The sequence below is a fragment of the Podarcis vaucheri genome, assembly GCF_965113315.1.
Source record: "Podarcis vaucheri genome assembly, chromosome: 4".
In the NCBI taxonomy this organism is placed as follows: Eukaryota; Metazoa; Chordata; class Lepidosauria; order Squamata; family Lacertidae; genus Podarcis; species Podarcis vaucheri.
The window spans coordinates 28704708-28721292 of NC_138762.1; the positions used below are offsets into that span (position 1 = coordinate 28704708).

Here is a 16585-nt window from a genome sequence, read left to right on the forward strand (position 1 = left end):
CCTGACAAGCCTGTAGATTAAAAAGTGAAATTGATTGTTATAATAAAAAGAATAGCAAAGCTAACAAAAAAAATTTTCCAATTACGAGCCCTCCCATTCTTTTCATACAAGAGCATAATTAATCAAATGGTGCTTCTTGGTAGAACTGCCCCTTGTAACAGCAAGGAGAGAGCCCAATGTGTCTGGGTCAAAGAAAAAATATGGTTATATGCTCGCCACTTCCCAGAACAAAGGAATAAGACCAGGGTTGAAGGGTTTTGTTTCCTTTGACTAAGAGAGAGAGAGGGAGAGAACACACATATTAAAGAAATTAGGAACGGGGAGAAATCCTGTCAGTTCACATTTTAATGCAAACCTGCCTAATTTGCACAATATGCAAAGTGAAACATAAAAGGTAAAGGTAAAGGGACCCCTGACCACTAGGTCCAGTCGTGGCCGACTCTGGGGTTGTGACGCTCATCTCGCTTTATTGGCCAAGGGAGTTGGCGTGCAGCTTCCGTGTCATGTGGCCAGCATGACTAAGCCGCTTCTGTCGAACCAAAGCAGCACACGGAAACGGCGTTTACCTTCCCGCTGGAGCGGTCCCTATTTATCTACTTGCACTTTGAGGTGCTTTCGAACTGCAGGAGCAGGGACCGAGCAACGGGAGCTCACCCCGTCGCAGGGATTTGAACCGCCGACCTTCTGATCGGCAAGTCCTAGGCTCTGTGGTTTAACCCACAACGCCATAGCTATCATTAAAAATGCTCACTTCTTTGAATTTTGTGATGCCTCTCTCTAGCCCCTACAAAATATACAGTCAAACCTTGGTTGTCAAACGTAATCCGTTCCATTCGACTTCCGAAACGTTTGACAACCAAGGCGCAGCTTCTGATTGGTTGCAAGAGCTTCTTGCATTCAAACGGAAGCTACGCCGGAAGTTCGAGTTCTAGGGAACGTTCGAAAACCAGAGCATTTACTTCCAGGTTTTCGGCGTTCAGGAACCAAAATGTTTGGAGATGGAGCTGTTCGAGAACCGAGGTTTGACTGTATATACAAATATATATATATGGAACTATGGAACTTGCTCCCACAGAAGGCAGCGATGGCCACCAATTTGGGTGACTTGAAAAGGGGGGTAGACAAATTCATCCAGGTAAAGGCTGTCAATGACCTCTAGCCATGATGGCTGTGCTCTGAATGACAGTTGCTGGAAACCACAAGAGGGGAAAGTGCTCAGGTCACGTTTGCGGGTTTCCCACAGGAATCTGGTCGGCCACTGTGAGAAAAGGATGCTAGACTCGAGGGGCCATTGGCCTGATCCAGCAGGCTCTTTTTTTGTTCTTATGTTAAAATGCATTATATTTGGGGAAACTGCTTTTTAAAATGGCATGTTTTAGGGAAAATGCACACACAAATGTGCAGAAATTTTCATGTCTTAAAAATAAGTTTGTAGACAGATGCAGAAATGGGAAAAACTGAAGGCTGGAAAAACATGAAACTGAGGGAAACGGACATTTATATATTTGTCCATCCCTAAAGGAAGAGATATGTTATCTTTGTAATACTTGCTTTGTTTACTCACATAAATGCCTAAAAATTAGGCATCAGGTCTAACATTCCCGTTGTTGAAGCCCTCAAAGCTACAAAAATCCAGATAAACTGTTTTCTGCCTTTCATTCGCTACATTCAACATGCAAAACTAACCCCACCTGCTTCTCTGCCCTCTTAGTAGGTAGAGGGTGAGATCAATATATTAGGAAGGCATTCCAATTCATGAAAGAATATTAAGTCTGCAATGGGAGCAAATCCCATTGAATTGTGACTTGTTTCTGAGTAGATTACACTGCAGATACTTGTTAGTTGTCCATCCACCAGACAGCCGACTAACAATATTGCTTTAATAATCCATCTCTACATTCTTATTATTCTCACTGTAAAAATAAAGAAGTTTCAGTATTGCCTGCATTGCAGACATAAACCTTTCATGACTCAGAGCCTGAGACTGTATTGCACAGTTAAGAAAATGGCACCCATTATGACCTTAGAATCACAAATGAACTTTTGTCTTTGTTCATATGGTCAGGATTTTTATATCACTGTTTTTCATTCTCAAATGGCTTAACACAAGCTGGACAGGAGGGTTCAGAGGTGACGAGACTCAGTATGAAAACGGTGCATTAAAGTGCCACTTGTCTTAGCAGTGCTATTGGTAAAAGCCATTGTTGCATCAGAGAACATTGCATCAGGATTGTTAGTCATCCATTTCCAGAAACCTAGAGAATCGCATGGCAGAAAACCATGTGGCTGCACAATTCCCATACATCCTTTAGATGTATGGAATTGCGCTGCAGAGGAGCTTCTTCCGTTCCATTTAGGTGCATGTGAAAGGGACCACGTAAAAAGTGTACTGAGTATTTGGTGGACAAGGCCTCTTTTTGTGAATGTTATTCAGGGATTATGGGGTTTTGTAGACATGTTCCTAAGTGTGATTAGGGGACCAAAGCTGATTATGAATATTTTCTGCTGCTTAAGGAAAAATTGACCTGGTCACAGCTCTGCCAGAGCAGTGGTTATGAACAATTTACACGGACAGGTTTTCCTCTCGTTTACACTCTGCTATATATATTGCCTGGCGTGCTCTGGTCCATGGGGTCACGAAGAGTCGGACACAACTAAACAACTACATATATATTGCATTATATATACACACTGAGTTGAATAAGTAACAATGTAAGCCTATGAATGAATGCTTGGAAATAAACTGTACAGTGGTACCTTGGGTTACAGACACTTCAGGTTACAGACTCGGAAGTAGTACCTCGGGTTAAGAACTTTACCTCAGGATGAGAGCAGAAATCACACAGTGGCATTGGCGCGGTGGTGGCAGGAGGCCCCATTAGCTAAAGTGGTACCTCAGGTTAAGAATGGACCTCCGGAACGAATTAAGTTCTTAACCAGAGGTACCACTGTACTGCGTTGAGTGATACAGACTTGGCCTCATTAATTTGAATGAGGCTTAAGCTAGGGATGCCCAAGGACTTCGTTTATTTATTCCTTTTGCAAATTCTGGCATTATTTGACCTGATCTGTACCTCCTGGACTAATGGATGCGTCAGAATATAGTTAACCTTTGGGTTTTTCACTTCTGAAAAATTTGCAATGCAAGTCTTGGTGCAAAGTATGTTCTATAATCAGTTTTTTGTTTTGGTTTAGAAATGTATACTTTGGGATTCAGGACAGCAGAGAACACAGTCTAAAAGTTTGACTTATGAGACACAGTTCACTGAGAATTTTATATAAGATGTGCAAGTTCTATAGGATAAAATGAGATCAGCTCAAGAGTACACTGAAAACAAGTCAGCATGTGTGTAGAGCAGGGAAGGATAATAATAATTCTGATGCTTAGTGGCCAGATCATTCATTTACATGGATGATCTCAGTAAGCTTAGTAACAACTCTGTCAGGTAGGTCGTTGCTATTGTCTTATTATTAAAGATACTGGTGCCAAAAGATAATGGTTTGCCAAAGCAATTAGTGCCTGCACAATTAACAGCAAAACAATTCTTAGATTGCAATCTGAACTTTCAACAGTTATAGTGGAATCCCCAGTTGGTGTTAACCATGGTTCGTGATGGTACCAATCTAATGCTAAACCATGGTCAAGTCCAACCAGAAAAAGGGTAAAGGAGAATAATGGAGACAGGATCATGTGTTCCTGGGTCTGTGTTCCAATTTCCAAACTATAGGCTACAGAGAGCTACTGCTATCTCTACAGCAGGCTTTAGATAGAGGGGTAAATACGGTCAGGGTAAATTTGACAGTAGAATGAGGAAGGAAGGAGCAAGTGATTCAGCAGAGATGTCAAACACACAGGCAGCAATGCCAATCTGATGACTAGAAGAAGTGGACCAAAACTGAGGCTTTAGTGTCTTGTATTAGAGAAAGAAACAAAATCAGCAGAGTAAATCGGGAGGGGGTACATCATGCATGTTTAAACCCCCGGGGATCTGTGGTGAAATGATGCAATTAAAGTGCAATCCTAACCATTTGCATTGCAGTGTCATATAACATCGCTGCAAAGCCAAGCCTTTTCAAGCGAGGCTTTAATTATGCCTGCATGCTAATGTGCTTCACAGCCTAGTCATAAACTGTTATGGACTCCATTATGTATTTAACGTAGCCATAAAGAAATAAAGCATGTCTATCTAGACATGGAAAAAGGAAAATCTAATTAGTTGAAATCCACACAAAATATTCCAGAGACTATTTTGGAGGGGGGAGGGAGGAGGTGGCCTGCACAGTCCCTTCTGATAGATGGAAAGGGAGCCTCCTGTAGGCTTCCTGGTTAACATGGTTCCAGGCTGCTTCCTCAGCTCTTCATAGAGCCTTGTGCCACTACCACCTTTGCTCCCCTGAAGCCACCAGATGAGGTCTTCTAAAAGTGCCAGTAGGTCCTGACCATCAAGTGATGAGGACACTCTGATCTTTTTGGGTTTGAAACAGTGACAAGGGAAAATAATAGACTCTCATAATTGTAGGATTGGAAGGGACCCTGAGGGTTAATCTAGTCCAATGCCCTGCGATGCAAGAATATTGCCCACAGCCATTCCTGGGTGGGCTTGGACACCAACCTTCTGGTTAAGAGTCAGACACTGACCCATTGCGCCATAATTTCGCTCAGTTTGCATTTGAAGGCAAGTCTACAAAATTCACTCTTCACCAAGCTGCACGCTAACACGCAGCCATCATTGGAAACACTCACTTCTCTAAATTTTGCACTGCTACTCTCCGGTACAAAAAAATGCATATACTGCAGTAATGTCCGTGAGAATGCATATATTAATGAAAACAGCATGCAAAAAGGCATCATATGAGTGAAATGTTGTGCAGAAATGTGTACATCAGGTAAAATTGCATACAAAAATGTGTCTGTTTTTTTAAAAAATGCTGATGAGTTTTCACAAGAACTTAAAGGGGGAAACCCACAAACTGATATGGGAAAACAGAGGGCTGAATTTAAGATTGGCTTGTCCTGACTTAGACCACTGGTCCATTCTATTTCAATATTGTTAACACTGATTGGAAGCAGCTTTCCAGGGCTTCAGACAGGGAAAAATCTCAGTCCTACCTAGAAGTGCCAGGGATTGAATCTGGAATCTTCTTTGTTCCCCCACTCACCCATGGCCCTTCTCTCCCTCTTAGAACTTTGACCCATTACCAATTTTTAACAACCATGGTTCATTGCTGCCCCCCATATATCTAAATGTGTATTATGGTCCATCCAAAACTATCAACAATTGCATTTACAACATTCAGAAAAGTGTGAAGACTGGGAAAGGGCTGGTTCAATGGGCTGAGTCAATTTTCTCTTAGTCCCTATTAGTGAGTAATGCAAAACTTAAGTGCTTTTGCAGTGTATGTTCACATCATTCCGTAAGTTTATGGAAGGCTGCGTTCATGGCAGTTTATTCTGTTTCCCCAACTTTCCCTAACTGTTCATTTCTGCATAATGTTTGAGCTGTCACATGACATAAAAACCACTTCTGGAAATACAGCAGACTCTAGTGCAAGTTTAGCACTCATTTCCATGTTATCTGCAAACAGATTTCTTTCTGGAAGCAAATAGCATAGAAATAGATTGGTAAACTTACAGTATATTCTGTTGCATTTCCTGAAGTAGCTTTACTCCATCATGTGAAAGCTCAAATATAATGCATAAATTAAGAGTTATGGAAATATTGGGAAAACAGCATGAACTGCTGTGTGATAGCAGCTCTGCTTATGTTAATATTTTAATAACCCAGGTAGCTAGTGGAGGGGGACCTTTTTATTATCCTTTGGATCCCTGGGAAACTCAACAAACCTGCTGCACCTGGCACTGGGAATGGAGAGTACAGCTGAATGGGACACAGCTGTGGGAAGCCTGAGGCAGTACCATCTGCAAAAGCAAGTCTAGAGTGAGAGACTAGGGTGAGCTCCACTGCTTCCAGTAACTCTTCTCATCCTGAGACTTTTGTGGGTGAGCTAAGAGTTTGTTTGAACCCTGGGTAAGAACCTGGAGCTGAGAGGGAGGGTGTGTCAGAAGGAAGATTCATTTATATCTATTAGTAAATTTGTCCTGGTGTGATATTTTTATATGTAACTGTATATTTTTGTAATGTTTTGAGTATGTTGTCTGTTGCTGCTTCAGTTTTCTGTACGCCTCTCCAAGATATTTTTTAATATATTAATTAAGCGGTATAGAGATTAAATAATTCATTAAATGGTCACTATTCAAAGTGAGGCCATTGATCTATCAAACTAAGCATTATTAGATACAGAGTCGCTTGTTACCTAAAAGGTCTCCAAGCGATTTACGTTGAAACATAAATACGTAGTAAAAGGTAAAGGTAAAGGGACCCCTGACCATTAGGTCCAGTCGTGGCCGACTCTGGGGTTGCGGCACTCATCTCGCTTTATTGGCTGAGGGAGCCGGCGTACAGCTTCCGGGTCATGTGGCCAGCATGACTAAGCCGCTTCTGGAAACCAGAGCAGCGCATGGAAATGCCGTTTACCTTCCCACCGGAGCGGTACCTATTTATCTATTTGCACTTCGATGTGCTTTCGAACTGCTAGGTTGGCAGGAGCAGGGACCGAGCAACAGGAGCTCACCCCGTCGTGGGGATTCGAACCGCTGACCTTCTGATCGGCAAGTCCTAGGCTCTGTGGTTTAACCCACAATGCCACCCGCATCCCAAATATGTAGTACCATGGAGAAAAAGAAAGAGTCATATTGTCTGCTCTGGGAACAGCAATGCGGGGGCTTAGAGGTTTTCGCCAGCCCTGCTATCAGCAAACCTGATGATACCACGGATCGAACAGGAGAACTTTCGTGCGCGACATATGTTCTCTACCATGGAACGGTGGCCTCTCATATGTACTGCTGTGCTTTGTATACTTTCTCTGTTGAATTCATAGCCTCCTTTTCTGTTTTGTGTTACATTCTCAATAAACATAGCTCTCATGCCTTACCCTGAGCCGCTTCATTGGTCCAACTAGGTCAGTAGTGCCTCAAGTGACTGGTTGTGGCTTCCCCAGGCCAGGGGAGGGGGGAGAGGGAATGCTCAGCCCTGCACAAAGGTGCCAGGGGTTCAACCTGGGACCCTCTGCGTGTGAAGGAGATGCTCCACCACTCGGCTGCAGCCTGTTCTCTTCCAGCCACTCAGCCAGCTGACGTTCTCCTGCTGCAGGCAAGGATGGAGGCAGCAGATTGGGCAGTGATGCAGGAGTAGGCTGGGCTAGGCAGGGGGACGTGTGGTGACCGCTGACTTTTTGCAGGGAGGAGCAGCTGGGTGTCCTCAGAGGATGATGAAACTGATCAAATATTCCGTTGGCTTCTCTCTATTGATCTGCCTCCTTCTGCGGAGGAGTCCAGTGGCAAAAAACCGTCCCTCCCTCTCTCCCATTTCCCTGCCAGGATTCAGATATGCTGGTCTCTGCTTTGCTCCGCCTCCTCCTGCATTCCTGAAGTTAATAAGAGGAAAACCCAGGTAGCTGGAGAGGAATCACACACACAGCGCACAAGTTGTGTCAGTTGTCAGCAATCCATCTTCTTCCTTTCCTTCTCGTCCTTTTTTTTTTTTAAAAAAAGACATTTCCTGCTGCTTAGGAATTAAACACCCTGACATTCTGAATGAAGCTGGCCGCTTTTCCAGCCAGCCTGCCAGAATGGGCCAGTGCTGCTGCAAGCTTTATTATTGCCTCCAGTGCCTGGACAAGACGGTACTCTGCCTCTTCCTTTTTTCCTACTTAATCCAAAGGGCTGTGACGGCTAGCCTTGTGTTCTCTCTATTCTTCCTCTAGCTAATGTTGAGAATGTTGCTTTGCAAGCTGCAGCTGACTAGGAAGGAAGGAGGGTGGGAGGGAAGGAAGGAGGGAAATGGGGAGAGGGACTGTGATGATGTCCATCTTTTTTTATATAATGTGCTGACTTCTCATTCGCTAGCACCAAACAAAACCGTCAGATTCACCTAAGACTGCAGTGCCTTGCATCATTTCACCCTGCAGTCTAAAACTGAAGCACTTAACGTTTTTATGAAGCAGTAACATACTGGGGACCTACTGGATTTGGAGATGATTTGATTTGTTGTTTCGCTTTTGTGTTCTGTTAATGTTACCTGTGGAATGCAGACTGGATTGTAGCTTGCATTTTGAGATGTGTGTTTTGCTTGCATGGCAAATATCTGTCTTCTCTTGGCAGCCTCTGCTTTTCATTTGTTACATTTTATTTTGTGTGCTGTGCTCTTCTGTGTCAGGGGAATGTGGGGTGGAATTGATTTTTTGCGTGTTGAATTGAAATGTCATGGATTGTCACTACAGAGTTCACAACAGTATCTACAGGTAGCTGAATGAATCTAAGTTATTTCTAACACACAGCTTGTCATTCTTTACCACTGTGAAGGTTAATTTGGCATTGTGAGCTCACAGATGGAACCAGGTGGAAAATGTGCACCAGCTTCTGATTTGCTTAATAGGAAAGACATTGGCAGAAATACTCAGCTTGGTAGATTTTTGTTTGAGGCTGGGATGATCTTGCTAATCCACTGAAAAACAAACTGAAGCTTCCTCTTCTTGATCTGATTATTGGGTTAAAGTATAGCTTGCGGTGTGTTGCCATCCATATGAAGGAAAATGTATGGCTTAATAAAGAACTCGGCAAACTGTGCACTCTTGGGGAAACGGTGGTGATAAGTTGGGCTTGTAGACTTCAATCTAAAAAGAACAGGGGCAGGGAAGAAGGTGACTGGCTATCTACTGCAGGGGCAGATTTGAAGATGTTTTATGGGAAAGACAGATGGCAGATCATTTTTAATCCCAGATGCAATAAAATGTGGCTATTGCCTTCCTAGAGAATCAGATGAAATATTTATTAAAGGAGCTACGTGGCTTCCCCCAGTATGCTAAGAAAAGGAAGCCTTTGCTCCAGAGGCATTCCAAATAGTGCAGCCATGACTAAGCAGCACATCCCCTCCCAAACCTGATTAGATTTTGTCAGAGAGGGAGAGAGAATGTTTGAGCCAAAACAGAGTCTGCTGTACTTGGAACAAGGAGACCTGGGTTCAGCCATGAACTCTCTGGGAGGCCTCGTCGTTTGTAATGTGTGCATATTAATGACCATAGGGATGTTGTGGGGCTGAAAGAGGTAATTACTGTAAACCACTGCAAAGTGCTTGTGGAATAATTAACAGTAATAAATGCAGAGAGTTCAGAATTGGAGAGAGGATGTGACATTGCAGGCATGCTCGATACATGTTTGGCATTTGGAGCATAGAGCATCACAGGGTAGCATCAGGCAGGTTCAGATGACCAGAAGTGGGGTTCAAAGCCATTGAGGCCACTTGCTCTTGCACTTATAGCACTGCATGAGGAGCTTTCAAGGAGCTTCCACACACTAGCTCTCCATCATCTGAATCTACCATTAGTAGGGTCTTGATGGAGGTAAAATGTCCTTTGTTACAATCTCATCCTGGGGCCCTTATGCCAGAGTCATTGACATTGTCCTGCTGGATCAGACAATTTTTAGTCTTCTGTTTTGGTAGCTCTGAAGCAAGGCGCAAAGAGATGGCCGCTCCCAACAGTTTATACCCAATTGGAAACTTACTGCCCTTGTTCATGGAGGCTGCATTTAGCAAGTAGCAACCAATGATTTGTCTAGTCCTTTTACAAACCAGTTAATTTTATCACAGTCACCGCCGCTTGTGATACTAGACTACCATGACTGAAAGTGTGGTTGGAAAGAGAACTAGCACCAACACCCAGCATCCTCAAGCAGGGACCATTGCTGCTGCTAAACCCTGCTTCCCCACAACAGACAGCTGGGTAATTGATAGGGCCGGTCCTATCATGCCACAGAAGGAGGCAAGTGCCTCAGGTGGCAGATGCAGAAAGGTGGTGAGCAGGCAGAGCCATGCTTCCTGTCCTGCACTTCCTAAGCTAACTTGCTGCTCTCAGGTGAGGTAGAGGATGCTGAAGTAAGACCCACTTGGCAATATGGTCTGTTAGAATTGGGGGACCAACATCTTGTCCATTGTCCTAGGCAGCAAAATGTATTGAGCTGGTTATAGCACTATCTCATTATTGTGGGTAATTACAGCCCTCCAGGAGATGGGAATACATATTGCTAGATTTAAGACAGCCTTCTAGATCTTGGACTACAAGTCCCATCACATTGGCTCTGTTGGCTGAAGCTGATGGGACTTGTAGTCTAACAATGTATGAAAGTCATCACATCGAATTAGGAATTTCTAAGGTCAAGACGCTGTTGATGCTGTGGGTTAAACCACAGAGCCTAGGGCTTGCCGATCAGAAGGTCGGCGGTTTGAATCGAGTTCCCGTTGCTCGGTCCCTGCTCCTGCCAGCCTAGCAGTTCGAAAGCACGTCAAAGTGCAAGTAGATAAATAGGTACTGCTCCAGCGGGAAGGTAAACAGCGTTTCCGTTAGCTGCTCTGGTTCTCCAGAAGTGCTTAGTCATGCTGGCCACATGACCCGGAAGCCTTACGCCGGCTCCCTCGGCCAATAAAGCAAGATGAGCACCGCAACCCCAGAGTCGTCCGTGACTGGACCTAACGGTCAGGGGTCCCTTTACCTTTACCTTTTTTAAGGTCAAGACTAGCACTTAGAAATCTCACATTTTAGGGCTCTTTGGCCAACCTGACTGTGAGCATAAAAATTAAAAGATTTTAAAAATAGCCAATCTGTATTGTATGGTTCAGAGCATATTGTTTGAATCAAGACATTTTGGGGTTGTGAAGGCTCGGAACGAAAGTGGTTTCTTTGTTTGCCGATACATTTTAATGAAAGCTTATTATATATGACAACTGTAAATTTAACAGTCTCAGGCCTTTTTGTTTGAGACTTTTATAATATCATGTGTGAGGTCCAAGGTATATTAACATTGTATTCATGGGAGGAAATATTCAAGGGCATTTGCTCATTTTCAAATGAAAGTAACATCTCTGATCTGTGGGTTTTATTTACTGAGACAGAAATCCACAAACAACACCATGATGATGAAGAAGGCTTTTTCATTTCATATCAGCGCAACATTTGCCTTTGCATCACATATATCTACAGCCCACACTTATAAGATAATGGAACATGTCAGGGAATTGTAATATGCTTCACCTCTAAGGTATCCTGAGGTTTGATATGAAGATTAGCTGACACCGAACCTATCCACTTTTTCAGAGAAAGCAAGGTCAGGCATCTAATCCTATTAATCATCAGCTCTTTGTCAAAAAGCATTATGAAGAGTTGGAAAACAAATATTTGTGGCAAAGGGGGGGAAGCCTACCAATAATTGTGAAGGACGTTTCCAGAATGGTTAGCACTGTGTTTTGGGTACAGATAGACCCTAGGTTCCCATCTCTGCTTCTGGTTTGTTATTCAGATGGGCATTTCCATATTCCAGCTTGGCCACTTTCTGAGAGGGGCAGTTACCAAGATAATTTATTTCTGTAGATCATACTTACCTGGATGCAGTTGTACTTCACAAATGTTCATTCTTGCTTCTGACCTTTTAACTGCTCTGGGAAGCAGAGCATGTCTTGTGTCTTTCCCCCTTTTCCACCAAACGTCCTTTGGCCTTTTTCAGATAAGCAAAGGAAATGGCCTCAAGCGTATTGTTTATCAAGAGGAAATAGAGATGGAGAATTGGGAGTAACTATATTTTCAGGGTTTTATTAATATTATCACAGTATTCTTAAAGAACAGTGAGGTGTGGGCTGTTGGGTGGCCAAGCCATGTGTAGTGGAAATGCATTATTAATTCACCCTAAATAGAGCCAAGGTTAAAAACTGTCCTTCGAGTCCTTGTTCAGTATGCAGACACTTAGCAAGAAATGATTGACTCTTTTTGTCTTCACCAACCTGGTGCAGTCCAGATGTTTTAGACTACAACTCCGATCAGCACCAGCCAGCATGTCCCTAGTCCAAAACATCTGGGAGCCACCAGGTTGGCAAATGGCGATTTAGGTAACCAGGTTTTAACCATAGGGCCTGAGTAAGGTATAATAAATTTTTGACATGAATGTTTTCATAACTGAATGAATAACAGTAGTGTGGTTGTTCCTGGGATACACAGGAGCCTGATAAAGTGAGTGAAACTAACAGCAGTCTGAGATTCTTTGCCTTTGTTGCTTATTCAAGATAACATCAGTGAGTCAGCAATCCCAGGTAAACAGGTTCTGGAACACAAGGCTGAACTAAGATAACTGTGAATTTCTTTTTTAAAAAGATTTTATTGGATTTTTACAGTTTTATATTCAATCAAACAACACAATATAACATTTGTCACATAAAAGAAAAATAAAACTCCCCCTCCCCATGATTTCCCTCAACTTCCCCTTCTGGTTCTTTAAATATTTACTATTTCTACTTAATTATTATCTTATTTTTATAATCTTATACTTTAATACTCTTATTTTCTTACCAGTTTTATACCACTAAACTGTACTGTTATGCCGTTCTCATAGCTTATCTCATAGCTTATCATAGCTTATCACTTTGTATTGGTGAAAGCTGTTTTCTGAATTTTGGGTCTTCCAGAATGGCTGTTGCCAGTTTAATGAGCTTCAAACTAAACGTGGCTTTAGTGCCTTCGCCACCGCAGTCAGCATTTTCCTTTTTCACTTAAGGCAGCTCACAGACTCCAATGTGATGTTGGTGCAAGGAAGACCATCTTAACTTTTTCTCCTCCTTCGCCGCCGCCTCCCTCCACCCACCCAAACTGCTTCTGAATTCCCTTTATACAGTCTATTCAGAAAGACCCTAAGACTGCAATCCTAAGCACTCTTAATTGGGAGCAAGCCCACTGAACACAGTGAGTCTTACTTCTGAGTAAACGCTTCTCATAAATTACATGTTCATTAACTAAATACTGTCACTGACAGAGTTATTAGGCTTTCATTCCTCCTTAAGAACTTGGCCGTTGAGTCATTCCTATAGCTCATATTTGGCAATATGCTGCCACTCTTTGACTAATGGATGCAGAGTCATCACTGTCCACCATCATTTCCCAGATATCAGCATCTAGCACAGTACTTCTAAATTCTTTCCATGACCGGACCCCACATTTTCCAATAGGATGTGACATGATATCTAAATTTCCAAATATTCCAACATCCTCTCTTTATGCATTGCCAACTCATTGACTGATTCTTTTTCACTGCTTTTTTTATTGTGCTTCTTCTAGTCGCAACTTGAAAAGGCATTGCTGCTTTCTTACCCACAGATGTCTTTAAAGCTTCCTGGTCTTCTTTTTCTTCTAATCAGTGGTGACCTCGCCCAGCATGGTACAGCTCTTTCTTCCATCCTTCACAAGACAAGGAATAGCAGTGCAATATACAAAAGTGGGTCTATGTTCTTTTGTGGTGATGCTCCTGGTATCTATTATACTAAATCACACTCTGGTGGATTCTCTTTCAGCATCTTCTGGTGATTCATACCTCTCTTGTGAAACATCTCCCACTAAAATCATTACGTTCTAACAAGCATGTTTCAGTATGGTCGAGACAAATGTGTTTTATGTGTCTAATCTCTCCCGTCATTTGAAGTTCTCTGTTCTGAAATATATAAATAGTGAAAAGAACAAACAGATAAAATTTTGAGTGTGTGTATTATTTTATGGATGCCTAGTTGTACTACTATGCAGTGTGCATTGCAAGTCATTTATGTGTGCTATGGACATAATCAACATGCAAACAAATGATGTTTTGTATATGCTGAATATTGTATTTTGTGGAGTAGAGCACAATCAAATGAGTTGATGGACTCAGGCACAATAAAATGAGCTGCTGGCTCCAGTTTTCCTATTTTGGAAATGCTCCAGTTTGAGGATTAGATGATAACACCAGTCTCTTCTAGACTATACATCTTTCAGTTACAGAAATGCCATTTAAGTCAGGCATAATGCTTCGATCTGCAGAAAAACGGAATTGATGTTTGCTCTGATTCAGCTTTAAAGAGCGGGTTTTTGCAGGGAAAGCTCCAGGCAAAACAAACAAATGCTCAGGCACAGAGCATTCAGGTGTGGCCCTCTGCCCAGAAAGACTCGGGCAAAATCCATACTTACGGCTGCAGTTCTAAACTCATTCACTAGGGACACAGTTGACATTCTCCCAAGTAAACATTCATAGGATGGCGTTACATGGAAGCCATGACAAATGAGCCTTTGAGCACACTGTCCAAAAGAAAACTTTGTGAGTGTAATATTACAGTTCAAAATTATGGTTGTGCGTATGCTGTTTTTTAAAGCACCTTCAGTAACCATTGACAATAGAATTAAGCAGTTTTGAGGTTTTGTAAATAAAGGTGTGCAAACTCTTAGGTGGGAACTTTGTTCATTCTTGCTCTGCTCTTTGTTTTAACAGAACGAAAGCGCCCTTGTGAAGGAAAAAGAGCTCTCAGCGGAGCTTGCAAACATCAAAGATGAAGTTGGTAAGTAGGACATTAAATAAGCAATCTTTAAAATGTCCTTTTCTGCTTACAGATGTTTGGTAAAATGGTTTATTTCTTCTTCCTGTCATGCTAGGCAATCTCTGTGGATCTAATAAGGCATCGCCTTAAGCTCATCGCAGGTTTTTATGGCTTGTCAGGGGAACAATAATTTCACCTCTTTGTTGTTGCAGAGACAGGTTCATAACTATACACAGTGGAACTCATCATCCATTATCTTTACTATTTGCAGATGGCAACCTGTAAATCTACATTGCCTGCTTTTGAATTTCATTCTGTGCCTGCCATAGAGACTGGGTATGAAGCTCAGGTCACCCTTAGATTGATAAGTTACAAGAGTCACAAATGGCGTAGTTACTTACAAGCTTCGTTACCTAGGAATTTGGAACGTGTCAGGCCCAGAAACACTACCCAGCATGGTCAGGCAATAGCTCATATAACCCGCCCTAGGACCTTATGGTAAAGCAGGGCTGACCCAGCCATTAGGCAGAATGAAGCCACTGCCTCAGGTGGCGGAGTGTCACCCTCAGCCTCCACCACTAGCGGAGAAGTGGCGCTGGCAACAATGAGATGTCCTGGAATCTTGTAAGATCTTTGAGTGTGAGAGATACTGTTTCTCTGCCAGCAATGGAGGCAGGCAGGACAGGCAGCAGTGGTGAAATGGGATACACTGGCCCGGGGGTGAAGGGCAGATAGTTAATTTAAAAAATCATCATCAACTGCGTTATATACAGAGTAGGCCCATTGAAGTTAATGGGCATAAGTTAGTCATGGTCATTCATTTAAGTGGATTTACTCCGAGTAAAGTTAGTTGACTGCAACCTAATATTTTTACACTCAGCCTAATGATAGAACTGGCCCATAACAATCCCACTTACAGAGTCAAACGAATGAGTGAAGCTTCACTTGGGCTGATAAACTGTGGAAGAATCACTGTGGTTGCTCCTTTTGAGGAGAAGGGGCTTGGATGGAGAAGCCCACCTGCCATTTGGGCTTCTCCATTGCCTCTCTTCCATTCAATGGGGACAGAAGTGACATTCCACTGATGGCATTTTCTTTTCCTCCCATTATAAACAGAAATGCACTTTGATTGGCCTCCACCCGTAGGTCGGGCGCAAAGGGAAATAGCATCAGCTTAGTGCTGGGAAAACATTGTGACAGCAAGTGCTGCGATTTAACCTGCAGCCGCTTCTCAGTCCAGTAAATGTCATTTCCTATGAAAATCACACCCAGCCTGTAAGCCAAAAGTGAAACTTCCATCAAAGTAAAAGAATATCTTGGCACTCTCTAGATAGCTGCGCTGGTCACTGGTGCGGTTTCCTGTAGCTGTTGAGCTTTTCATGGGCGCTTTTGGAGTCATGCACTTGTTCTTGGCTGAGATTTTTAATTCTCTCCACTTCATTAAGCTCTTGAGCAGGGTTGTATTGAACAGTCTGGCATTAGCAGCTAGCAAATATTTAAATTGCGGAGTCAACTGCTAGGCTGGTGGCTGTAGTTACCTTTCCATTCTATGAAGTAGCAATGAAGCATCTCGTTCAATAATGAAAGGCACACCAAACATGTAACATAATCCAGGGGGTTGTTTGCATACTTAATTTCATGTTTATAACCATTTGCATATTATTTTCTTGAACATGACAGATGCAGAACTACAGATGGTAGGCATACTGCACTTATTTGGTGACCTTAAATGTGAAAACTATGAGCTGGCTCTTGGGTAATCACGATGCGCAGATATTTAAATGATAGAAGTTGGAAGGGCTTCATTTCTACATGAGTCTTTGTTTCCTTCTTTTAACATGGAACAATCACATGTCCAGCTTTATGTCTGCATTCATGGAGGCTGGATACCCACTTTGTCCTTTCAGTTAAATGTAGTGTCCTAGAAGTATCTTGCATGCCACTTGCATGCCATAAAAGTGTCTTAGAAGCAACAAATTCTGGTTTGTGTGCCGATCTCCCATGCTAGATTGGATGGTCTCTGTAATTTAGGAATGAATGCCAGGCCTCTGTGCATGGCAAAAAAATTGCTCAGCTTTCTGTTCAACTGTTCCCTTGCATTATTATTTTTTAAGTGAGACATGCAACAACATTTTGAAGGATGAAGTGTT

At 42.6% G+C, this 16585-nt stretch overlaps 1 protein-coding gene across 4 annotated transcripts in view; it reads left to right on the forward strand.

Annotated features, from left to right (window-relative positions):
* MTUS2 (microtubule associated scaffold protein 2) overlaps positions 1 to 16585 on the forward strand; it is a 297375-nt gene that overhangs the window by 261863 nt on the left and 18927 nt on the right. For 3 of the 4 annotated variants that reach the window (XM_082220222.1, XM_082220223.1, XM_082220221.1), the window contains one exon: positions 14390 to 14456. In XM_082220222.1, coding sequence (XP_082076348.1) covers positions 14390 to 14456 — 67 coding nt within the window. Of the gene's footprint in view, positions 1 to 7595; positions 7744 to 14389; positions 14457 to 16585 lie in introns of those variants that run through there. The other variant, XM_082220224.1, reaches the window with a different exon arrangement.